The following is a 27,154-nucleotide window of genomic DNA, read 5'->3' as shown; positions in this document are numbered from 1 at the left end:
TATTACATGCATTTTTTCTTTAATAATTTCGTTCACAAATGCCAGCCCGCGTTTGTCAGTTATTTTTTTCTTTTTTTTAATTTTTGTATATTTATTCTTCTTTATAGTTAAAACAGTGATTTTCTATTCTCAATACGTCAATCATTCAATAAGTTACGGTTTGCATGATGAGTAAATCACTTAAGCACGCCATATGAAGAAAATACTATAGATGTTTAAATTGCACGTTCTGTCCGTCCGTGTGCTATGAGGCCTCTAATATTATGCATCGACTTTCTTAGCGTAGTGTTGTAAGTATTGGAATTAAAGTGGATCGGTAAACATGCGATTTCTCAACGGTAGAATCATTTTTTTCTTATTTTACAAGAAAAGCTATGATTTATTTAATAGGCTCAAGTGTTATTAAGTTTAAAAGGAGCGTTTGAATTTCACTGAGAGCTGACTGGAATGGAAATCACCATGAACAATATAAGTATTAACAAGATAGCACCTTGTTACACGCACGTATAACATACATACATACGTACGTATGAGGTAAAAGGTTTTGCTAAAGTACACGCTGATTACAGCGACTCTTTTATGCATTTACTCTCAAGATATGCGAAGCAAAAGAAACGTTCATTAAAATTCAAGCGTACATACCCACACATATAATTATTAGACTGACTTTATTTTGACCATAAAGTGCACTCCTAAAGTTCTTAAAGCCTTAGGAAAAACTAACAACTTTGTAACTCCGTTTTTTTTTTAAGATTTTCATAACAAAAAACAATACAATTTTTTTCATGGTTTCATCTGTAATCTATAAAATTGCCGTCGTGTAAACTTGTCGTTACGCTAACAACGCCTCGTTGATAAAAAAAACATTGGTATTTGAACATATGTAGTTCTAAAAGTCAGAATATATATACATATAAATTATAAAGATTATTATTTAATTTATCTGAATTTACATAATATTAAAAATAACAATTATTCTGTTTGTTTTATCTGTAAAATATTATTATAATTGATCTAAAATATTCCAAAATAAATGTTAAAGAGAACACAATTATCCAATTATGGTCGTAATTCTGTCTTATCATACATCGTTTTTGATGTATTCCTCTAAAACGAAAAGACACCGAGATGCGATCGTGCGATAAAAACGTTTTTTGCTTGAAACGAAAGTGCATTATTATGTTGAGGAATGCGTGAAAAGCATCGCTTGATTAGCTCGCTTCATCCTTTGATGTAGAAATTTTTAAACACATGATATTATTAAGTACATTTAAATTATTAAAAATTTGCTACCCTTACTATATTTTTTTTTTTAATTTAGACACGCAAAGATGTTACTTTTGACATTATACTGAAAAAAAATAAAAAATATAAACTATTACATTTATTTAATAAACATAATCATAATTGTTTTAATATAAAATGCACTTTGCTAAACTTAGTTTAATAGATTATTAAAATTATTCATTCAGGTTTTAAATATTAATCGTATGATAGAATAATCTTAATAATTATGCTTAAGAATCCGTTTATATTAGATATTTTATGATAACAGGCGGAAAGGAACAAATCTTAACATGAATGATCACACTATTATATTTTGGATGCAGTATTGTGTTAGTATACCATCATACATTTTTTAAAATACCATAAAGTCATCTAGACTATAACTATAAATGAATAAAAAATATTAAAAAAAAACTAATTTGTAGTGTAAGAAAAAAGTAAAATTCATACATTGAACGATTTTTTCATATAACATATTATCAAATAACTAACTGTATTTTGTCTCCTCTCATTTTCTAAGTAAATATTTTTCGTAGTTTTAATTTTAAAAAGTCTATAATTAGAGTAATCCAAAAAAATGCATACAATAAAAACTTAATTCATACAGAATTTCACATTCTTTATTTTTTCATATACCGCGAGTAATGAAAGGCCGCACAAGAATGCAAGTCGTTTTCATCAATCAAATTTACATGGTAACTGCCTTTCTGTTAGGCGATTATGCACAGAGCCGCGGCATGCGGTCAATGGAAGGTTATCTTTAAATTAGGAAATATATAGTCTGGGAACGCAGTGAACTGCAAATATTCGCCCGCTATTACCAGTTACATGTGAAAGTAGCCTTAGGCTGACGGCATGCATGCGAAAATGAATTTAATATTCTGTGGTGAATTTACAAATTTATGGCGGCAACTTGCCCGCCGGATTTTTGAACGTGATTCGATTTTTCGGTTTATTATTTCGCTTACATTAACACGTTCTTTTTTTAAAAGATTAATTATCTTTGTAAGTCTTGATTTTGTTTCGTCATAATTTTTAAATTGCATACCTCATATAAGGGAAAATAGGTCAAATATACATATCTATATATGTGTATATAAAATGCGTTCAAATTTTAGAATTATTGTTATTTTTAAAAATAAATAAATTAATATATTTATAGTCATATTATAAAGCTGAAGAGTTTGTTTGTTTTATTGAATTTTATTGAACTAATCTCAGGAATTACTGGTCCGAAGGAAGGCTTTAGGCCATATACCATCAAACTACGACCTATAGGAGCGTAGCATTATTGAAAAACGTTGCAAAAACCATTAAAGTCAGAATCTGTCATATAACTGAGAGAAGTCAGGGCCAGCAACTAGTTAGATAGAATAAACGCAAAGCTTATACTACGATCACAAGAGAGGCTTGAAATTGGAAGACATCTTCGTTTCGTAGAAGCACCATTAAGATTAAATTTCCATTTTAGAAGAGGAACCATTAACAATTTCGTCCGTACAAAAGTATTTCTTTAAGCACACAAACCAAGGAAATATAATCATTATTAGGTTTTAAGGGCTCACTAGTATTTATTTATATATAAATGCAATACACTTATATGCTTGTATACATTTATTATCATAGAATAACACGAATAAACGATTCGCCGTAACATCGGATATGTTATAATGTCGGATATGATTATACGCGTACAACAAGCGCTTAGTTATTACAAGTTATATCAGTTATAATTAAGCTCCAATAGCTGAAAGGTTTACGGGTCACCTAGCGGTGGGAAAGTCGAAGATTCGATTCTAGCCACTTGCACTATCGTCGTATCTTACCCACACGTAGGCATATTTAGTGAGGAAAATAGGCTTATTAGTATATCGATATCGGCTAGAACGTAGAATAATATTCTTTAGCTTGATTTATTTAAAAAATAATATTGTTTGATTCTAAGGTATAGTAATTGGGTACCGGTTAAAACGGTAATAAAGAACTCATCCTTTATTAGAAGATATTTAAAAAGAGAATCAAAATATTTAAGACACACATACCAAAGACAATTAAAAAAAATAACGTGAATATGTATAAATTTTATTTTGTTCATCTCACATAAGAACAAGCATCGTAAAATTCTCGATGACATATTTATCGCTACGAATCGATTACAGTTAGTGATATAAACCTGGTTTGTAAAAAGCACCGCCGTGCTCCCAAGATACTGTGATTATCATTCAAAATGTTACCATGGTAATAACAGGTGTGCTGTGCATAAAGATCTCGCTAGTTGCGCTTTGTCATTTGAAATTATTCGAAACACTATCGAGATTACAGTGTGAAGCAGTCAAATTGCATTGTGTAGTGGAATGTTCACGAGAATAACAATTCTTGTTGTACAAGTTATATTGTAGTGACCTTTGGACTATGTAATGGAAATATAAGTTTTGTTATTTATGTAAATAGAGAGATTAGATAAAAATTATAGATACAGCTATTATATGAACTAGCGTAGTAGTATTTGTATATTAACTATGATAGTAGTATAGTACGGTGGTGGTGGTATGGCTTTATGCCATATGTCTGGAGAGGTACCGTTCATTTGTTTTATATTCTACTGTGAAACAGCAATACTCGGTATTGTTGTGTTCGGGAACTTCCAAACTTCAGATGAATGAGCCAGTGTAACTACAGTCAAAAAGGACATATAGAAAACCTACAATAGGAACTAACATGTTATATCCCGTGTGCCTGTAATTCACTGACTTACTCTCCCTTCAAATCAAAACACAGCAGTACTGCCGTTTTGCGGTAGAATATCTTATAAGTTAGTGGTATCTACCCAGACGATTATGCACAAAGCCCTACCACCAAGTAATACGTAAGAATACGTTCTTTAAATTCTAATAAATTTATACGTTAATTAAATACGAACAAAATTATATTCATTTTACTGGTAGTCGAATCATGGATGTGCAACTTTAATAACCACTTAACAAACATTGATACTATCTCGTACAACTGTCTATTGTCTTGTATCCACCAAATTAAGCTTCGATATGGACAGCAAATTGACAACAAACGACATTTCAGCGATTCTTAACATTGTCAATCAACTCCTCGACATCAGAGGTCGCATGTAGTCGTATGTATTAAATAAATTAAGATAGCGAATCTGCTTACAAAATAATTGGATATATACAACTTAATTAAAATAGTCGATATAATAATTAATCTATCAATCGTTGTTCTTAAAAGTCACAAATGTAATCGTTAATGTGTATATGTTATAAATAAATAAATAAATATTGGACAAAATCACATACATTACTCTGATCCCAATGTAAGTAGCTAAAGCACTTGTGTTATGGAAAATCAAAAGTACCGACGGTACCATAAACACCCAGACCCAAAACAATATAGGAAACTAATGAACTTTTTCTACAGCGACTCGGCCGGGAATCGTACCAAAAACCGGTGTACACACTACTCGACCACGGAGGTCACTGTTATATAGGCCAATAAGCATAATTTCATCAACAATTGTGTATCCAGTAATAACTAGTATTCGTTATGTTTTACGACGTTCAAGAGAAGCAACTAGAATTTCTTACCAGTCAATTTTTCGCCGGTTCGTGTTCTTCCAGCCGGTCATCATCCAGCGCTCACTGACATGTAACCACTATTGTCACCTTCGTTGGGTCACGACGGCACTGAACATGTCACACTTCACTACACGTCCGGATTATATTCGAATTACCTGTAAATGGATGATATCTTTATTAGATAATATTATTTACATATTATATAATACCTATGGCAAATATGGTAATTTACCCGGAATGTACAAACCAACAAATGTCACCTGTTTATAATATAATAATAGATTCACTAAAGAATCTGCAGTATTCGATTACGTTCTTCGTACTTTGTGTACTTAACTTCAATTTCAATACATCTGTTTTATTTTGGTTCCAATATAAATTAAAAATATATATATTCTGAACATTATGTTGAAGAAAATAAATTTTGATAAATTAAATTATTTTTTACAAGACATAAACAAGACAGCTACATTATTTCGATCAAGTATAATATACAGTTTTATATGTAAACTTTCCGAGTCCCGAGAAATATTAGCAAAGCGAATCAGTTGGGCGCCCGTTCAATAAACAATGGTACCCGAAAAAGGGGTAACGTTTTTTTTTTCAAACATAAATAAACATGTAAAAGAAAATATATCGCTCCATTATACGAAAATTGTCTTTTGTACTTAAGAGATAATTCTTAAAATCGTTTACAAGATTTCGAGGAAACTTACGAAAGAGCCCAAGGCAAGATGTTAAAGTTCCGAACAATGAGCCATTCGGATATTTTTGACTGCAAAGGTACATTCGAAGACAACATGAGTGTACAAAATATTAATGGCATACCGAGACATTTTTATATCAAAGTAAAAAAGAACTTTCCGCTTTTGGTATACAGATTTATATACAGACAAAATATTCCAAATTGATTTCTAATTTATTCAACTAATTATTCTTCCGCCGTATTTTGACATTGGAATTATTGAGCCAGCAGTGCGATTCTGTAAGAATTCACTTCGTATCTCGCTCGTTCAATATTGACAATGAACTTACGGTAATACGCCATTGTGATATCGGTATTCTATTACTTTTATAATTATTATAGCGAATTTAATATGTAATGTATCACATTTCGTCATTTCACGTTCGTGTTCTGCGATGAGTTTCGAATTTCTTCTTAAAAAACCTCTAGAGAATTTTTTTTGAAAACCTTTTTTGAATTCATTTCATTTCGATCCACGTAAATATATTTTTGAAAGTTCTCATAACCATTATAGGCGAAAAATACCTCTATGCTTATTAGTTTTCTATCGTTAGTTATACCCAATATGGGTTTTTTGATAACATTCTAAGCTTGAACATCTTTCTCACGGAATAAGTAAATGTGTCCCCGATGAATAAGCGAAATCAAATGGTCACGCTCGGCCTGAATAACTGTCGATGGAAAGTGAAGATGCAAAGGATGGTGACGCTGAGAAAACTCCTAATTAATTATTATTCTGAACGCCATCCGCAAGCAAACATGCAAAACCATTCATTGCTAAATCTAAAAGATCTTCGTTTACAACACCCAAGCGAAATTATGTTTTGAATCTTTCGCTGTTGGCGCGAAAGATAAACTACGTTTCTACAATAGGAAAATTGAGACTGTCAACTGAGTTGTCAACGGGCATCTGTAACTAAATATCTTTAAATCAGTTGCAAAGAGAAACTCGCAAATATTTTAGTATATTTTACAAAAATACCTCTATCTTTTATATATACAAATAGTATTGTGCAAAAAATTAAATAAAAAAAATATATAATTTTTAAACAAAATTATTTTTGAAGCCGTCTAGTCTAGTTCACTCCTAGCATTATCGTCTGTATGCGATAAATAGATCTACAACGTTCCAGTAATAAATGAGATTTAAAGATTTTTCTTTTAGGTTTGACCTTTAACAAGTTTTTCACTTGATAGTATTATCAATGTACAATTAAAATAAACTACAAAACCTAGGCTAGGTGACGCGCAAAACTATTCAACTATTGAACAATCAAATACACAAATATCTGACGCTATTAATATTGAGTTCAGTTATATAACTAAGATAAAAGCGAAAAAATTTACCGTACGTGTTCCGTTGTATTACTGGAAGCATACGTTGGTCGCAAACGACCGTAGGATGTGTCGGTACCACTTTAACGGTAAACACGTGGACACTTGGACGCTATGCGACACAGAAAACTTGGACTTCTTTATAGCTCATTTTAAATGGTATTTCTTAATCGTTTAACGTACATGCGTTATATGTTAAACATTGCCTTGTTTTGATTTAGCAATTTTATTTTTCAAGTTTTTTCTAAAGTAAATAAAATTGTTACAAAAATTATATTATTATTTCTGAAAAAAAAATCAATTTATATTATTATTTAAACATTTTTTTTTTATTATTTTAAAAATTAATCCGAAATCCTAGTATTTATTTCAACTAAATAGTTTTATTAAATAATTTCTATGTTACAGCTGTTGAGTTTAATAAGATAAAAGTGTAATAAAACATTGATCGATGAAATGATAGAAATCATACAACAATAACGATAACCACGATTTTATTTAAACTTTTCTTATACAGCGATACGGAAAAGGTCATATCTGACATCTGCCAAACACGCGGACGTAACCGCGAGCGAAAATTATCATAGAAACTAAAACCGTTTTTTTTTACAAATATCTATCGAAACCCTGCTTAATATTATCAAATTTAAAGATTAATAGACACTATCATTCTAAAGTCCCTCCTGTATATATATCCCTTAGAAATACATTCTTAAAATGTTAAATATTTTTGTATGAAAATACGGACGTACTTTCAACAAAACCCTTTTGACAAATGGGTATATCATATTAGTATGTCCATAACGTTTTGTGCCAATATGTTCAGACGAAAAACTTCGCGTGCACAATTCCTATAAAAATATAAAAATCTACACGTATAGATAATAAACCTGTACGAATCACCTTGAAATTAATTGCCGCATTTAAAAACTATACACCTGTTAAATCAATTGCGAATGATTTGATTTGAATCGTGTCTTTTTATATTATTTTTAATATATGAACCGACTGAAAAAAAATTAATAAAATTATGAACAAAACTTAAACTGAAACGTTTTTAAATAAAATATCAAAGTCGAATAACGTTTCGATAACGTTAAATTAAACGTTACGTTAGAATTTTTTGTAGAGGAGAAATTTTAAATTAAATTTAATAAGATTAACGTATTTTAAAGAGAAATCTAAAACAATTGGCACTTTGAATAAACAGTGCACATTTTAAGACACTGGCTTCCGTTCGGTCTAGTCTCATGTCTATCAAATTACGTACTTATATATTTTTTTTGGTTAATGACTAAATCTAAGTAGACAGGAAATAAAAAAGTCGACAAAAACGTGTGATGCATATTCAATTAATTGAATACGTTGGAATATATTGCTTATTTGTTTCATATCGTGAATATGTAGAGCGAATGTCGCACAGTTAAGCTATTTTGTAAGAATTTATATCGTATCTCACTTGTAAAATGGTGAAATTCGACTTATAATGATGTGTATTTTGATTTTTTTTTGTCTGTCTGTCTGTTTGTTCCGGCTAATCTCTGGAACGGCTGGACCGATTTTGACGGGACTTTCAATGGCAGATAGCTGATGTAATAAGGAGTAACTTAGACTACTTTTATTTTAAAATTATATGTAATAAAGTCACGATTTTTTATTAAATTCAAACGCGTACAAAGTCGCGGGCACAGCTAGTTAAAAAATAAAAAGTCATGTCTCGCTATAAATTAATTAAAGCCCGTCCACAGAAGCATACACGTATACAAACTGTCATAATATTTACATAATTATACATTAAATTTTTGATTTTTGATAAATATGATCATAGGTATACTTTACATAAAAACATCACGTGTGACTCACTTTTTAAGTAAAGTGAAATTTTACATGAGAATCGTTTCACATAAATAGATGGGTCCTTATTCCTTAAATAACTTTCCGTACAGCGTTATATAACTTTAAGATGACATTATTATATTTATATTTTTATTATTATTATTTATTAAAAATCACTAGATCATATATCCAAGCTTAGTTTTCGCTTGCAACAAAACTTTCTAACCAATCACAGTCAAACGTTTCGAATATATTATCACAAATCTAAGTTGGACGTTCAACAACGAATTCCTTATTTTCGCCTATTCCTAACACATAATTGGACACGGATTCCGCCGAGTTAAACCTGCATGTTTGATAGTATCTTCCCATCGGATATATTTCTGTAAGGCTCTCAGACAACTGACAACGTATCTGTACTTAAATGTTTTTGTTAAAGTAAGTATATTATTTAAATTAAATATAATCATAAGGTTTAAATTTTACTCTGTAATTTATTCTTATTTTGATATATTTTTTATGAAAACGATTTCTCTATTAGAAGAATAGTTTGGTAACGATACAATATATGCAATAATGTGAAAAAATAAAGCAATACCACGCTGCTTTGAGTTCAAGAAGTTCTCTTTTGTTCAATATTATACTTTTCCGTTTGTAGTTTTAATGATAACCTACAAATACCTACAATTATTTTTTTTTATAAAAAAAATATTTTTGATATAAAATTAAATTCATAGTACATTAAGATATTTGTATATTATTTCACATGTAAATAAACTAGAAATATCGTTTCTTTCACATTATTTGTACACAATTATTGATCGCATATATATATATATATATATATTTATATATATATTATGTATAATACATTTGGATAAAAAAATATTATACGTACATCCTAAAAAAACTTGCAAGTGTTGGTTACTTTCCCCCCTTCCCCATTTACGAGTTTATTCGAGAACCTCCAATTTTCTTTTATAAAAGAACCTTAGATGGCTTAATGAGTAAATCATTAAGACATTTATGGGTTGATACTTATTGATAAAACGAATCAAAATCCTTTTTGTATAATCTGCTTATAAATATTTACTATTATGGAACGATGCCCGATTTTACGATCAATTTTTAAAAACAGGTCTAAAAAGAATATATCTTTGACTTAAAGAAACGCAGTATCGTTTTAATTGCACGCAATTTATCATCTTTTTCAGTCTTTAAACGACTTAAAATTGACGTTTCGAAGACAGTACGATGGATTTCCCGAAGGCATTTTCCTGTTACACGTCGCAAGACAAAGCGTTTTCGTTGAAATAAAGTTCTTATATACATTAATTTAAAATTCATAATGTTTTTGTTAAATATGTGAATATTATAAACAATTAATTACATTTCTTCGCTGATAGACTTTAATGTGATTTAAAAGAAATTTTAAAAGGTAATATTAATCTAATTTAATACGATTAAAATGAAAATGAAATAACCGTCGTATTCCGCTATTATTTATTTCTTGAGAACTATCAACATAAGTAGTGCCTAAAACAATTAAAAAAAAATAATAATGCATTTTTTATTAAATATTGACTGGCAGAACTAGGCAGTTATTCTGGCTACGTATGCCAATTGTCATAGCGATCAACTGAACGATATCAGAAGTAAATCAATTGCTTACAACAGAGTACATAAATATTAAAAGAACTTTCATGCAAAACGATTCACGTGTGCCAACATCAACATCATCAAACGGTCTCTTTATATGTCAAATATTACCATATAGTTAGTTGAACTGGCAACTGGGCCTGATAGTAAGTAGTCACCACAGCCCATAGACAATAGTACAGTAAATATCAATGGTTCCTCATATAGCCAATGCGACCACAACCTTGAACTTAGATGTCATGTCTCCTGTACCTGTAGTTACAATCGCCCACTCACCCTTCAAACCGGAACACAACAATACTCAGTATTGTTGTTTGACGGTAGGATGGTACCTACCCCGACTTGGACAAAGCACCACCAAGTAAAATATATAGATTATAGTAGGTATATATGACTTAGGGAATCGATATATCACGATATATGTTTATTGATCATATATTTCAACAAGTCAATTAAATATCTTGTCAATTGCAGAGATGTGGCTCACGTTTGAACTAAGAAGTATAAATTAAGATAATGGTTAAATTTAACTGAGCATCGGTAATTAATGAACCATTAGGAGAATTAATAGACTCCTGCTCGAATCTATTTGAAATAAACACGATGAGGTTGCCTGTATAATAGTTATAAAACGTAACAATACAATAATCAGAAAATAAATCACTTAAAAGAATTAATACAAGAATAAAATAATACAAAGATAATTAATTAAAGGTCATCTCAAGTGACTTGACATGGATTAAAGTTTGACTATATTTTCTAGAACTCAGATATTATATACATTGTGTTTGTAAATGGGTATCGATATATCAAGTCTTCGCTAACGTTATTCTTGATTATACGGCAAAAACACGACGTTTCACGAATACTTATTATGATTAAAGGAAAGTACGAGCGCACTTAATACTGTACGCCTACAACGAAACTCACATAAGCGTAAATACAGCACTCAAAGCGCTTCCACATAATAATGAGAGCGATGTTGTGTTAATTCAGAGGAAAATTAGAACAATTGTTTGTACGCGGCCGTTACATTTTTAATTTCAAATGTAGCGGTCCGCTGGCTAGGCGCGCGCTTCTAGTAGACTTCACTGATATTTTGCTTAATAAATCCGTTTTTTTCCTCATATGGAATATGCGTTTGGACATACTTCCGATAAATATATGATTTTATCTTTCGGTTGGTAATAAACTGTTGAAAGATTTGAAGTTAAATACAGTTGACATTATGTATAAATGTATTTTTTGGTATGGTAAAAAACATATTTTGATGTATAAAACGAAATTAAATTTCGTGGTATTCGACAAGATTAGAACCCTTAGGTTTAGTCAAGATTCACGCGCTTATCAATATTAACTCTTTTTTTTATTTTGCTATAAATCGGCGAAGAGCGTATGTGGCAATCGCCTGTGGCTACAACCTCTGGGGGCCTATCACACCTAAATACCCACTAAAAAAACCAGCGGTAGGTACCCATTCCGACTCTTCGGAGAGCATCACGGGATCGGTACGTGATCACTACTCTCTCATCCCGGTTCTTGATAATAATGGTCATTAAAACAGTACAGAAGTAATATACCATAGTCATAATCATCCAATTATACATATTATTAACTTTTTCTTACGTCAAAATATTTTTTTTTATGATACTTACCTAATTATAAACGAAAATGTCCAACACAAACAGGCTTATCATTTTAAAATTATCTATCATAAAACGTAAGCTGACTTATGGCTCCTACGGTATATTAATGTGGTTTTTTTTTCTTAATTAACATAAATATTGTATTCAATGACGTACCGTCTTTTATCAATAGAGAATTTTACAGTTAATGAAAGTGTTTTAAATTAATTTCTTAGAATATATTCCAACTCCGTTACTAAATGTTGTGTAGCGGTTTTATAGTTACGAAATGCTTTGTCTTCCTCATTCAAATGTCTCATCACTGATGACAGAAAGAGATACTATATTGGTAAAAAATGTAAAAAATAGATTTAACTGTTTATTTTTTTATTCCGTAAAGAATAACCTAAATTGAAAATGGAAAAGTATAATTAAATACTTGACCACAAACTCAAGAAGTAGGCTCATTACGATTTATATCTACATTGCTAAGCTATGTTATTCGTTACGGTAGTTTTACTAAATATACATATTTACCCACAAATTCTAGGACCATATAATATATGATTTAATTAATTTAATTTATATTTAAATAGAATAATTTTATTATATTTTTGATACTGAAATTGTAACTACGAAAATGTTGTTTTTTTTTTTTACCGTAACAGTATGAATGTATTAATTAAAAAGGTTATATTTCATTATAATATTAAATAAAAAATAATTATATTTTTAATTTTTCTATTAATCACACGCAGATTGTTGGTACAGATTATATTCCAACATTTGAATATTTCAGCCTTATCTAGTATATGCATGATGTAGAAAAAGTTTTAACAATTCCCTTTAGGAATAAAAGAATAAAAGTGACTTTTAGACAGAAATCAGATATTTATTATAGCGTTTTCATTTACTAATAGCCAACTTATTTTATTTCTCAAATCAAACACTTTCAAACAACTTCAACCTGAATGATAAAGGAACCATCACTAATAAATAGCAATTTTACTAATAATGCAACTAGCACCGGATTTATTGTATGAACCATAATAGCTAATTGAATCATCCGTTATAATGTTATGATGACATATAAAAGAGTAATTGTATGGATGATTTTTTTTTTGTTCTACCAATGAAAGTAGGCAAATGAACCAACTTAAGGTGCCTCGTTTTTATTTTTATTTTTTAATATGAAAAAATTCTCATGCATAGAAATATAAAATAGATCTGTATTTATATTTCGGAACACCGTATCTGAATACTTTGTCTGTCTGTTCTTCGTTGTCGTCTGTTGAAGTAGTTTCTTTGGTGCGAAAACAGTTGAAGCTATTACTTGTACAAGCAAACGATCGAAGATCGAAATCACGGACATTATTGTAAAACTTAATCTCAGTAATTTTATTTATACTTATAATTTTTAATTGAAAATTTATCTAAGCCAGTACGACTCGTGTACCATTCAACGTCGATGGTATATTTATTACGCAAACTTTCTATAACAACAACACAACCCCAAAATCTAATTGTGTAATAAGGCATACGGGACAAACGACGATTATTCTTTATATATAGAAAACTTTAATTGATTACATATATATTATTAATAATTATTAATATATAACCGTAACTGTTTAATGTAATAATAATATAAGGAATTATTTAATTGCGAGAGAGCATAAAGTTTTGACGAGAGAAAACTCCTTGATTAACTATTTACGAAATAATTACGGAGAATATATTACAAGTAATTTCATTCACCTATTATCTTAACAGTTATAACCGTACTCTCAGATATAACTTAAGGATATAGTCGTTGCTGTTTAGTACTTGGCAATTAAACTTATTTCATACAAAATCATAAATTATATTTCATAGTCACTCAGCATTACAATTTAATTAAGAGATAATGTGCACTTTGTGGATTAGAATTATGATGACATATCGTAATAATTTATTTATTTGTTATAATTAGTTTTGTAGGTTATCTTTTTAATTGGTTTATTTAATTTATCTGTTTCACACTATGTCTGGGTAGGTACCACCCACTCATCATATACTCTACCGGTAAACGGCAATAATTAGTAATTTTGTGTTCCGGTTAGCTAGAGTAACTCTATCTACAGGTACACTTTTTTTTCAACAAAGGTATTATTAACCCTATGTTGTCAAGCAACATTCATAACTAAGCATATGCTTGTACTGAAATAGAAAAGGGATCTTTTATCTGTGTGCTCATAGTAAGTAGTTATATCTGATTTAAAATATTTAAAAAAACGGCGAGTTGGCGTAGTTATCTAAATCATTTATTTATATGTAATTCCATAACGAAATGTTTTTATTTATATATTGCATTATGGTACAAGATCTATTTATATATATATATTAGAATCATTACATAAGACATGATGAAAGATTAAATATGAATGCATTTGAATTCATCTATATAAGATTCACCAGTAAATAGTAAATCTACACTAAAAAGCACCTTTGACTTACAGTGATGTTATATTGAAACTGAAAAAATAAAATAAAGCTACCCACAGACGTCACGACTAGTGAAAAACTAATAGTTTTACTTGTATTATACACTCTTGTGTGACACTACTTCTACAATCAAACAGCAGTGGGTGGGTACATTGTAAATTGACGTTTTATTTATATCCAACGTTCCTACTCTAAATAAATTACCAAAATCAAAGCATTAGTTTCACTCACGTTATGTGGCGATATATTTTGTTTTCTCTTTTCATATTTAAATTAGGAAGACGAGAAGCTTACGCTTTAGGAAAAGCAAATGTTTATTAATAGACACATTAACTTGACATTTTCGATACAACACTTATTTATAATATTGTGATAAAAGTATACGTAAGCTCGGTATGTTCGTCGAATCCATAAGTAAGTTTATAGTTATAATCTTCATAAAGTTTATTATTATTAATAATAAGGGGGTTAAAATTTATATGTATTATATATTGTGTCTTAAAGTTCTTAATAAAATGTCATACATACCAACTTACGGAGGAGATGTGTAACCATTCTGAAATCAATTAATAGAAATTGTACCGTATTCAAATAATCAGCGATAAGGGCAAGAACAACTCCACATTACTTATAAAGTGAATAAAGTAACGTCGTGCGCAGGCGCAGTTAGTCTAGGATGCGGAGTACGCCACGCGTGTGCGCATCGAGGCGCTCTCCATAAAGCAGAGAGAGCGGTGCTCTGTATAAATTAATAAATTAATAATTTTATGGAATTCCGCTATACGAGCTCATCCACACTTTATTAGAGTGAGAGTTGGGATTAATACTACTTACATTTACAGGCCGATTCTAAAATTTATAAGATGATGAACACATATCATTAATTTTAGTGGCTCATTATATACCAAACGGTTTTCTATCGGAGACTGATATTTAAATAACTTGTAATAACTGAACTAAACTAATAAACTAGCAAGTAAATGTATTAAATAGTGTAAAATAATTAAATACGTGTAAATACACGATAATATATTAAGCAACTTGTTGTCGCACGCGGCTTAGATGTTGGTCATCAGATGCGATATATAAAAAAGGGTCCTTCTTTGAGGTTAGAACTTGTAGGTTAAAACTTGCTTCGTAACAAATTTGATCAAATTGGTTTCAGCGGTTTGGCCGTGAAAGCGCAACAGACAGACAGAGAGACAAGTATTTTCGCAATTTATAAATTTTATTTAATTTATTATCTAAACAATATAACTAATAAACACAAATGATTTGTATTAATAATTTGTTGATTAATATCAGTATAATTCGGAGTAATCGAGGAAGTTATGGATTTGAAATAAATAAAAAAAAATCTTGTTACAAGACCGATTCGTAATTTACATTTTACATCTCAGTATGTGAACTAACACTTTATAAAGTATAGACTTGGTATATTGAATGTGCTGGAGATAACTCACAATAGAAATAATTTATTAAGATATCGTTTATATGTATAATGATTAATTTTACAAAACCATTGACTTATATATTTTTTTTTTATTAAATAACTACTTTAAGTAAGAAGTAAAATTCTATTTTAAGTCTTTCAACGCCTTTTTGTTCGATTTGACTACAACAGAAACCATCTATTAGTTTCTCTCATCTGGCAGCGCGAGATAAAATCAAAGTACATTTTTTACTCACATACCAACATCTGATGCTAGTTAACGATTAAAAAGATAGCAATCTAATCATATGTTAGTAACAATATCCAACGCACACTTTAACCATTCACATGATTCGAGAAGAAAGCGCTGCAGCGCTTAAATTTTATTAAAGAAGTATTGAATTTTCTAGAAACCTAGTCGATTGGGAAAATCTTAAAAAAAATTGCTTAAGTTGTGACGTGTTTCTTATATTGTAAAAATATAGATTTACAATAGAAACGAAAATTTTAAATTTTTATTATACCTATACGATTACATTATGCTCTGATTTGAGAAAACGCCTGAAAATTCACATTTATTTAAAGATAAATGACATTTGATGATTACTATTTTGTATAAGTATTCATTTTAACAACCTCTAAAGCAAATATTAGTAAAAAAAACCGTCTATCACGTAGTGTGATAGAGACGCCGCTCTACTTAGCTTATATATTTTCTTTCTCTTTCTAAAGTTCGATTTGTAATATTTACTAACTGTTACTTAACGTTATGATAAATCTTACAAATAATAAAACTTTAAAAAATTTTATTCATCTTTATTGTTAAAATAAACGCTTTATAACTATTACCAATGCTTCTTCCAAGTTTTATATTTGGATTTTTAAAAATAATTTCTATATGAACTAAAAAATGAATAGCAATTTCTTTGTATCACGACTCTTCGGACATAGTATATAGAATTCGGGTCCTTATTAAATATCTTTCGGCGTTTTTTTAGACACTTAAGGCACGCAACCGACATAATTATTTGATTATACGTAATAATAAATAATAAAAAAGTTTCATAACATTATTATTAAAAGATTTATACCTAATAATACCTCGGATAGTAATGTCACAGTGAAAGGTTCGAATATAATACGAAGATTTTCAAGAAGCGTCCATAAATCTTAGCACACTATCACTGAACAAGACGTATTGGAATTTCTAGAAAGAGTCCCCAATAGGAATCGATACGTATCGCAGTAAGACAAACTGGCTAATCGATCGGGGCGTGCGTCACGATCGCTCTCGGTCGCTAAATTCATCAGCCGATTGTCGATGACACGGAGATAAAACAAATATTATGTTTCATGGGCTGCGTCGGACGATTTGTATTAATTATTGAGACAACGACGAACTCATTGAATCGGTTAAGTCATAATTAAACATGTAGATCGCAACGATTCAATCATTAACGTCATTTCTGTCCACATAAATGACATTATGAATCTCTTTCTTAACGACTTTGTTCTTTCTTTCATCGCGGTCACCGTGAAAATCAAACTTACGAAGGTTTTATTGGTATTACATCCTAAAGACTTAAAAAACATTATTCAAAAGATCCAGGTGCTGTAAGCTCTATTTAATTTATACACTCGCAATTTTACTTAGATAGATTAAATTGATTCGAAAATCAAGATAATTTTTTCAAAGTGAACATGCCATATTTTTATAGAATACTAGCAACCCGCCCCTGATTCGCACGGGTACAATACTGATACTAAATATACTACAGAATGTCTTACAACATTCACAGTTTTTTTGTCATTAGACAATACAAACCGCTATGTCCCTGCGTTTTAAATCTGTAATATCTTCGAGAATATTCATTTAAATTACATGCTGTAAAGAGCCATATTGATCTATATTAACTGCACAATGTATGTCCAAATCCGTTGTATAATTTAAAAGACATAAGCATACACAGGTATAGAAAGACAGCGATAAGCGACTTTGTTTTATACTATGTAATGACTAGAAGACACAGATTTCCCGCGGAACGTAAAAAATAATATAGTGCGTTTAAGTACGACGTTTTATTCTAATCGTTTTCCTATTAAATGGCATCGGTATATATATCCATAGTTACAATATACATATATCAATTTATCTATAAAGGTACTCATCAGCGCCGTTACGTGATGTGTTCTAAGTACAACATTGTCAATGAGAAATAATATTGTTGCAAACATTTTCCACGGCACGACAAGACATTGAGTGCGACGGAGCAAAATTACATTTAAAGTAATTTTGTGATATTACAATCCTTTAGAGTACAAATCTCTACAAGAATAGTTTATACAATTACAATTACCAATCGTCTAAGGACAGTTCGAAATATGAATTACTTTTTACACAAGTTACAGTACACACATATATTAATTTACGACTTTATTATGAATTTAACGTTTCAAATATTTATATTACAATTGTAATTTCACATTGAATTTAAAAAAAAAATAACATTGTTACTAAATATATCTCATTCATGCAAAAATAAATTATATGTTATAACATTAACTCGTTATCAAAATAAGGCTTATCAACATGATACTTTAGTAAATGTGACTGCTTGCCTTAAGTAGTGCCGATGAAGAGTACTTCAACCAAATTTATCTTATTTTAAATTCCTTAACGTGTGCTTGACACGATAAAAAAAGTCCAATTAAATTTTAAATTAAATACCCTTTGAAATTCTCCGTTCATAATGTTTCAACAAACGAGGTTTGTGAAACTAATTTACGTGTATAAATTAAAACAATATTCAGCATAACCGTTAGCTGAATAAATAGAAAACTGGTTATAATATTTATTTAAATTTTTAGTTTTTTTTTTAATGTGGTTAAAACCCCTTAGTTTAATCAAAATATCATCAATATTCAAAAGTCTTTGATCAAGGACGAAGCATCATCGTCCGCTTTCTCTCATTATAATATTTTATGGGAGGCTTTGATTTTTTCCGAACCTCATAGCGATAGTCCGTTTTAGGATAATAAATTATCTTTTGTACGATTTTAAATTCTTTATAACAGGTCACAGTAAAGCACCTCTATTGATTAAAGTTCGACAAATGTTGATTTAAATATGTATTTAATTAACGTATTAGAATAAATTTACAAAATTATGATAAAATAAAAAAAAGTTACAAATTTTAAAATTTTACACAATTTGTTTTCTTGCCAAAACCTTGTTTTCTATTCACATAGTCTGATCCATATACAAGATGAAACGCGGGATGACACTAGGTTTTGAAATGTCATCGCAGTCGCAGTGCAATATTAGTATTAAAACAGCAAGTCACGTTAGTAATTCCCAAGTGAACGTTAAGAAAACGTAAAAAGCTTTCCGTACCACTATTGACACGGACGTAGCGTTGATGTCTTTTGTACCAACATCAAGCGAGCCGCCTTTTGTAGTCGCTATCTTATCTTGTATCGAGTAAACGATATCTCTACTACTCACAATATAAACAAATTATATGTACATAAACAATTCCATTAACCGTTGCACGAAACCGGGTAAGTTTGTAAAAAAGAACAATATTTAATAAGACATGCCACACTGACACAGTTAACAATATTTTCTCCGTAGCGAATATCGACTATGTGTAATTAACGATACTTGATTTGTACCGTCCGATAATCGATCGACTAACTTACCGATTATAAAGCATAAATAATCCCGAGCCACTTTGACAACACTTTGAAATTGGAACGTCAAAATAGGGTTGTGCCACGCACGTGTCGATAGATGTGGATGTGAGCGCGACGTGTGGTCGGAACGAGTGCCGCGGGAGACTGGCGCGCCGCCGCGTCTGCCTGCACCTGCCGCCCGGCCCCCGCGGTTAGTGACAGGTGATGCGGGTATCGGTATCGATAGTGCCAGGGTGGTGGTCATCATATGTCCATTACCTTGTATTGAAGTTTTGAAATGTGATAAGAGCATATTATTTGACCACATGCGGTGTTTGCTATTATAAAAGTAATAGATTATAGTTAAGAAAACGATTAGTAAGTATCGATGTTAAAAAATACATCGTAGTCGAAGTACAATTAGTTACACAGACTGAGTGTTTGCATAAATAAATAAAGAACATTAATGTGCTTTTTGATTTTACTCAAGTATCAAATGAGATGACATTTATTCATATACAACTTGATTTAAATAAAGTGTTTAATATGTTGAAGGAAACATAATTGTACCTAGTGTCGATATTTTACAATTTATCGATAGACCAGATTTATCGACAAATACCTCAACTAAACACAACGTAAGCAAGTGATACTTACACCGACTGATCAAATTAATTACCGCCTCATCTCGACGCGCCACAATCACGTCGAAAACCTATCACTATCTCTATCTATCATATAGTAAAAATTAATATTAATAAGTCCATCTCTTTCTTTGTGAAAAAAAAACGCGTAGAATCCGGTGGTAGCGCGTGCCGAATGTGAAACGGGAAGTTTTCACCTGACTTGTGAATGAACATTGCCGGTGCCTTTGATCTGTACTAGTAATACAACTATCAAAGTTGTAGCACAAATACCGTAAATAATTTACGTGTTTATAGCAATGTAGTAGAGCAGAGAGTCGCGTAATACGTTTACGAAACGATACCATTTGACAATGTTACAGCTGATATAACAAACTAACAAACCTCTATTGATAGATGGTGAAAATTAACATGATTTTGCAATGTAAATGACTTTCTAAGTTCCCACTGACAAAACGCCGAAATAAGGTTGACCAATTGTTTTACAGCTGAAGTTATCTTAAACCCTTAAAATATTCATTTAGAAGTGACTTGAATCTTATCATCAATATTAATTTAATTTACCTAAAGTATAAAAGCCGACCCATATGAGACGAGAAGCCAGTAACACCAAAATAAGAAAATACAGCACAAAGACGCTTTCTCTATTCCGTCAATCTTATAGGACAACATCTTAATAATACGATCGGAGAGAGCCCAGAGCCAGGAAAAACGTCTCCACATCCTTTAAATGAGCACTGGAGTGTAAGTAATGCCACATTCCATACTTCGGACTGCACTGAGACTTTATTGACAGAAAAACCCAATGATCAATATTTAATGGATCGGCCCGGTTCAAAGCCAAAACCTCGAAATCCGCAGCAGTATAAGTTAGTCATTAAGCCACCAAGGCAGTCAATACAAAATTAGTAAAAGTTTTTACTTATTATGTTGAAATTATAAGTATATTAAAATATGTATTTAGAGAAGCACCACAATAACTTATCCAGAAGTTGTACAAAAACATATATTTGGTATTCCAATACAAAGGTTAATCCAAAGGTCCGGCCTGTCTCGAACATTAAAAAAAATAGACAGTCAATCCAAATGACAACAGGCAAATCCAACACGACCAGAAATAGGCGCGGAACCAAAGGTTTTACGTGCTCTCTTTGGCACGGCAGTGTACACACTTCTACACTTCTAGCTTCCAGACTACGGACTGCTACTGAGAATTATTCGACGGAAAAAACAATATTTTTTTTTGTTTGCGACCTGGGTTTTGAAACCAAAACCTCGGGATCTGTGACCTATCTATATATCTAAACACTATACCAACTAGGCAGCTGAAGCGTAACAGACAGACAGAGTTACTTTCGCATTAATAATATTAGTAGGTATAGATGTTTCTTTTGTTAGTTATTAGCATAATAATTACTAACTTTATAAATTTAAAATAGGTAAGAATTTTTCTCGATAATTTTGTAATGTGAACTAACTATTCAATCAATACTGCGCGGAGCAATCCATTCGCTCGTACCCTACTTAAATCAATATTTTTGCTCCAAAACGAAAGAGCTCTACAGCTTTATTCCAATGGAAGGAGAAGTTGAGTTAAACAAACCTTAGATTTTAATATTCCATGTGATTTGCTAGTAGCACTGCTATATCATACACAATACAGAGTTAATGCTTAATTTGTAATTCATCTTATGCTTGACGGTGTAAGAAAATATCGTGAAGAAACCTGCACACATGTGAATCTGCCACGTATATCAACCAACGCTGTAAACCACCAAGCTGTTCCAATGCGGGTTGCATTGGAACAGCGTGGTGGAGTAAGCTTCAAACCTCCTCAAAATGGAGAGGAGGCCTTAGCCCAACAGTTTAACATTATCAGGCTGTTACTTCTTTACTTATTTATATAATACTATTTTATAATACCATTATATATAACTAAGTATAGCCACTTTAATTATAGTTTAAGTATATTTAAACAACTCCGCCGCCAATCAATAAGCCATTTTTACGCGAATCCATAACGAATATGATAGATTCTTCAGAATATCGAATGGTATTGCTTTAATTCCATGACAAAGATTTAATTAGGTATACCTATATAGTGTTTTCCTTTTTCATACGATTATGTTTGGATCGCTTTCATTTAAAAATATTAAAAAGGCTGTCTTTAACACAATTAGTTAAGAAATACTCTCTAAAGATTGAAAATTATCATAACAACTGAAAGTAGCTTCACTACATTTTACAGAACGATTTGTGATGAATTACATATGCATACGTACTTTCTGTATTGAATGAGAATCAAAAACTCCCGGCTTTGAAAGTTAGAGCGTTTGCATAAAACTATCGTAAATACGAGCACCTGAGTCATGAGTGAAAAAAAGTTGCAAAAAAATTTAAACCGAGTATTTTTATTGATTCAATTAACGCTCATACTATTTATTATGTCAACGTACAATATATATATAAAATTTAACGAAAGTCGATAAAAATATTTTAGTAGAAAGTTACAAAAGGGAAGATACGTCCAAGATTCGCATTGCCTAGATACCAATGCGGGAATTCAGCTTTGCTAAAATACACGTACCTATAACTAATGCTACGTCATCGCTCGATTCATCACAATTTATTCATTGTATGTACTTTATTTTATCGATTGAACCAGTAGGAAACTTGCAATAGAAAGTAAGAAAAACATGAAGACAAAGCACTTTGTAACGGGGTATTTCAATCTTCGCTTGTGCCCGGAGCAAAATATCAATAAACTGTGCCCTACCATGTTGAGAATGGAAATAGCTAAGGCAGTGTTCAAGCTGATCATTTTAAAATACTATTAAATGCAATGAAAAAAAAACCGATCAATTTTATTATCAAGTTGATATATAGGTACCGTTAGTAGGTTATCAGTAATGTCATTATTACCTCTATTAAAAAACTCGTAATATCTATCCATCTCTCTCTTTCATCCCATCAGATCTCTGATCTGATCTCTTCTCTTACCTTCTTCGCGACTCGTAGACCGTAGTTTTAACAAAATAAAGACTACCGCAACTTAATATACATTTTTTATGGTCTAAAGACAAATATTTATTCGATAAAAAATTGAGAATATATTGTAAGAAAGTTTATATTAAGGTGTGCAAAGGCCCTAAACGTAAAACAGTCAACAACAAGCTCCGTTGTAAGGTCGGGGTCGCGATCCTCATGAATGAGAGAGCAATTTCGTATGAGTTACCCGCATGGTAGGAAATAAAATACGTTATTATGTAGACGAACATTTGAAGCATCGTATTGGATTATATTCTTAAATATATATAAGAACTGTTTTAAAATGAGTTTACTTATATACAGAATTAGCTGTGCCCGCGATTTCGTGCGCGTTTGTATTTAACAAAAAGTTATAGTTTCGCAGATTTTACTATAACTTATTAATTCTGTATTAGGCAGATTTTGATAGGCAGTGACGGCGGAGTGGTGGTATGCGCGAGGGCTGCGCGCGGTACTGGACAGTGTTTAGACATTGCAGCGTGACATAATTATTACAGTGTATGTAATTCTAAAATAAAAGTCTAAGTTATTCCTTATTACATCAGCTATCTGCCAGTGAATGTCCCGTCAAAATCGGTAAAGCCGTTCCAGAGATTAGCCGACAAACAGTATATGTGTCCTGTATACATAGCATTTAGTAAAAAGCGGTTATTTTAATATTACAAAGATACACTCCAATTTTATTATATGTATAGATAAAAAGGTAACTGGGGATGTTTCAAAACTTGTTTTTTGACAACAAACGAATTTTGATTGTCATATAAAAAAACTTTTTTTATTCAATATGTAAATGTAAAAAATATTACTGTTCGGATGTTTTAAATATAGAATAAAATATGAATTCTAAATAAATAAGATCTACCCAAAGTTCAAACAAATCGAAATCTGAAAAACCTACATTTTACAAAGCTTTAAAAATGATCATACAAATATAAACTTATAAATATTTTTAGCAAATCTATAATTAATGTCATAGATTATTTACGCTGTGAACCAATGACATTGCGTCAATAGGATTTCAAATGCTTATTTGTCTTTTGTCATCTTGTGATTGGAATAGACTATATTCGATTCCTACATCATAAGTGACATTGGCGAAATAATCTGTGCCCTGTCCTATAAGTGTATTATCTATGGCCCTATCGGCAGCGGCACAACTAAAAACCATTAAACTAAGGTTTCAATTGACTATATGTATTTGATTATGAATATGCCTCAAGCATTTATAATTATGTATATGTAATGAAGATTTTGGTCAAATAATTTTAATTGAAACTTATATCCGAGTCATAATAAATATATGTAGACAAGATAAGTAAAATATTTTGCTGTGCAAAACATAATATTTTTATTTTTAATAAGTAATTTATTTTTCTTCTCGAAAAATGTTTTGTTAATTATATTTATTATACATATATTTTACAAACATAGAAACAATATCTACATTGTCTCCTCAGGTAGTTTCATGAATTCTCCGTTTCTTTATACCTGAAACAATAAGTCAATAGTAAAATTAAGTACAATAAATCTAAATATCATATTAATTTTATACCCACATACAGTAAATGATAGTTTTACTAGCTAGTTTTCTAACTATGATTTAAAATATCAGCCAGCAAAATTACTGTCACAAAGGAAATAAAAACATGAATACCAAAACATTGGCAATGTATTTCAGGATGGTTAGTCTTGTTATGAGATAACAATAATGAAGAGTATCAGACCATACACAGGCTCATTGGAACAGTCAAGAGGACTATCACATGGCTTTTTGGCCTTTACACTGTTGAACACAGTCTTATCCGATTATAAATGACTAAATAGTAAAATTGTATGAACAATGATGGCATAAAAATTGTAAGCAGAGTATAAAGTTCAGAAATCCTATTAAAATTTTAATCATTTATAATCTGGCTACATTTATTATAAGCTGCCAGTTATTACAATCATAGAATAACATATATATTACTTACTTGCAATTAACACAGGTGTAAAACACTGTTTGGCCTTCATCAGCTGATCTCAGCTGTAATGTTGCATAGGACATTCTATCATTGCCACATTTTGGACACTTTCTTTCCACCACTGGGCCTTCGGGATTGTCCATATTTAAAATGTTATCATTGTTTAGAGTTGATACTGTATTAAAATGTATTGTGTAATTGAACTTTATGTTGCTGAAACCTAAAATATTCATATTGATGTTATTAGAGTAAAATAAATATAAAAATAATACAATTATCGAATTTTCACACTATGTGATTTATAACATTCAGGCTTTGAATTACGAAAAAAACTACAATATTAAGTATATTGTAGATAGTTTAGTTACTGCTTGTGTAAGATAAACGTAATAAATTGTATAATTTATAAATTATTAAATGCAGGTGATATGGATTATTAACTTATGTGTATACACTCCTTTAAAATAACTTATATTTTCACTTTCCTTACATACATATTAGAACTTACTTTCAGGGTCATAAATGGCTTTACATGCATAACACTTTACAGATCCAAATTCTTGTAAAAGGGGCAATATAGAACCACATTTTGCACAAAATGCGGAAGTACTTGTAAATGGACCGGTTCCTTGCATTTTAGCTGTCTGAAAACTATACAATTATCATAAATTATTTTTTTAGCAATAATGTCATGAACTTATAGTTAAATTTTAGAAATCATTACATGAAATTGTAATTTGAGGTTATATATGTTATAAACACAAAACATACATTAGTCAATATCAATAACATAAATGCTGCCAGTAGTAGAGCTGTCAATATTTAAATATTGCCAATCTGAAAATTCTAATTTCGTTAAAGATAACAAAAGAACCGGCGTGGCGAAATAAACTCAGCCTTTTTAGTCAATTTGTTATTATTTACAAAAATTCAATGCTAGCGACCCACCCCGACTTCGCACCCCGGGTGCAATGCTGTTACTGTCTTACAACATTCACAGTTTTTCAGTCATTAGACAAAAAAAAGCGCTGTGTCCCCGCGTTTTAAATGTGTAATATCTTTGAAAATATTTATTAAAATTACATGCTATAAAGGGCCACATTGATCTATACTAAATGCAAAATGTATTTAAGGTACTTAATTGGATGAGGATTATTGCTGTATTGCTTTCTAAATCGCTTCGAAAATAAGCCATTATTAACTTTTTAGTTGTGAAAATAAAGGATAAAAAATGGTTATTGTGGGTCATTCCTAAGAGATAGCCATATACCATCGCGGACTTTTTTGAAGACACTTATAAGGTATACAAAACTGTAGTAAATTATTTTGATTTATCTCATAGGGTTCAGCCAGCGTTTGCAAAGTAAGTGCAAAAAATGTGTTTATTTATAATATCACTTTAGAAACCTCTAAAATAATCAGTGTTTCTCTACTATATTGTGCTAGATTATACCTATAAACCTTCCCCTTGAATCAATTTATTTATTAAAAACCGTTTCAAAATTCCATTCTGTAATTTAAAAGAGCTAAGCATACACAGGGACAGACAGCGGTAAGCGGCTTTGTTTTATACTATGTAACGATGATGATGATTAAAAAAATAGCCAGGAGGCAATAGTTTTATTCCCAAGGTGTGTTATCAACCATAAACTCATTAATTGTAATCTTTCGCATATAAGTGTTCTATAACATTTTTTTTTTAATTTGTAATGCTTTCTAAGATCCTGTTATAAAACCATATATATTGCCCCACACAAGAGTTACTGACTCTATGAAGTCAAGTAACAGGAGTAACAAGTTTGTATTTGTTCCTTGTACCAATGCTATGAG

General features: G+C 30.6%; 2 protein-coding genes across 2 annotated transcripts in view; both read right to left on the bottom strand.

Annotated features, from left to right (window-relative positions):
- Nucleotides 1-21,008, bottom strand: part of LOC125067453 — an 85,788-nt gene extending 64,780 nt beyond the window's left edge. The window contains exons 1-3 of the mRNA XM_047676074.1: nucleotides 20,996-21,008; nucleotides 19,696-19,833; nucleotides 4,887-5,032 (exon numbers count right to left, since the gene is read on the bottom strand). Of these exons, the coding sequence (XP_047532030.1) occupies nucleotides 4,887-4,930 (44 nt within the window). The 5' untranslated portion in view covers nucleotides 4,931-5,032; nucleotides 19,696-19,833; nucleotides 20,996-21,008. The remainder of the gene's footprint in view (nucleotides 1-4,886; nucleotides 5,033-19,695; nucleotides 19,834-20,995) is intronic.
- A 3,703-nt stretch (nucleotides 21,009-24,711) lies between these two features.
- LOC125067355 (DNA-directed RNA polymerase I subunit RPA12) lies at nucleotides 24,712-26,112 on the bottom strand. Its single transcript, XM_047675902.1, has 4 exons — nucleotides 26,049-26,112; nucleotides 25,833-25,975; nucleotides 25,334-25,544; nucleotides 24,712-24,848 (listed from the first exon to the last, which is right to left on the bottom strand). Exons 2-4 carry the CDS (start codon nucleotides 25,957-25,959, stop codon nucleotides 24,824-24,826), a joined length of 363 nt encoding a protein of 120 aa, XP_047531858.1. The 5' UTR covers nucleotides 25,960-25,975; nucleotides 26,049-26,112; the 3' UTR covers nucleotides 24,712-24,823.
- Nucleotides 26,113-27,154: the final 1,042 nt, after the last annotated feature.

The sequence above is a fragment of the Vanessa atalanta genome, chromosome 11 (genome assembly GCF_905147765.1).
Source record: "Vanessa atalanta chromosome 11, ilVanAtal1.2, whole genome shotgun sequence".
In the NCBI taxonomy this organism is placed as follows: Eukaryota; Metazoa; Arthropoda; class Insecta; order Lepidoptera; family Nymphalidae; genus Vanessa; species Vanessa atalanta.
This window is presented reverse-complemented; position numbering and strand designations above follow the sequence as displayed.

Bases quoted from the DNA above. Each gene is read 5' to 3' on its own strand.
- LOC125067355 (XM_047675902.1), bottom strand. From the start codon at position 25,959: ATGCAAGGAACCGGTCCATTTACAAGTACTTCCGCATTTTGTGCAAAA. The intron at 25,545-25,832 runs GTAAGTTCTAAT...TGAATATTTTAG, and splicing joins AGCCATTTATGACCCTGAAA to GTTTCAGCAACATAAAGTTC. The intron at 24,849-25,333 runs GTAAGTAATATA...TTATTGTTTCAG, and splicing joins TACACCTGTGTTAATTGCAA to GTATAAAGAAACGGAGAATT.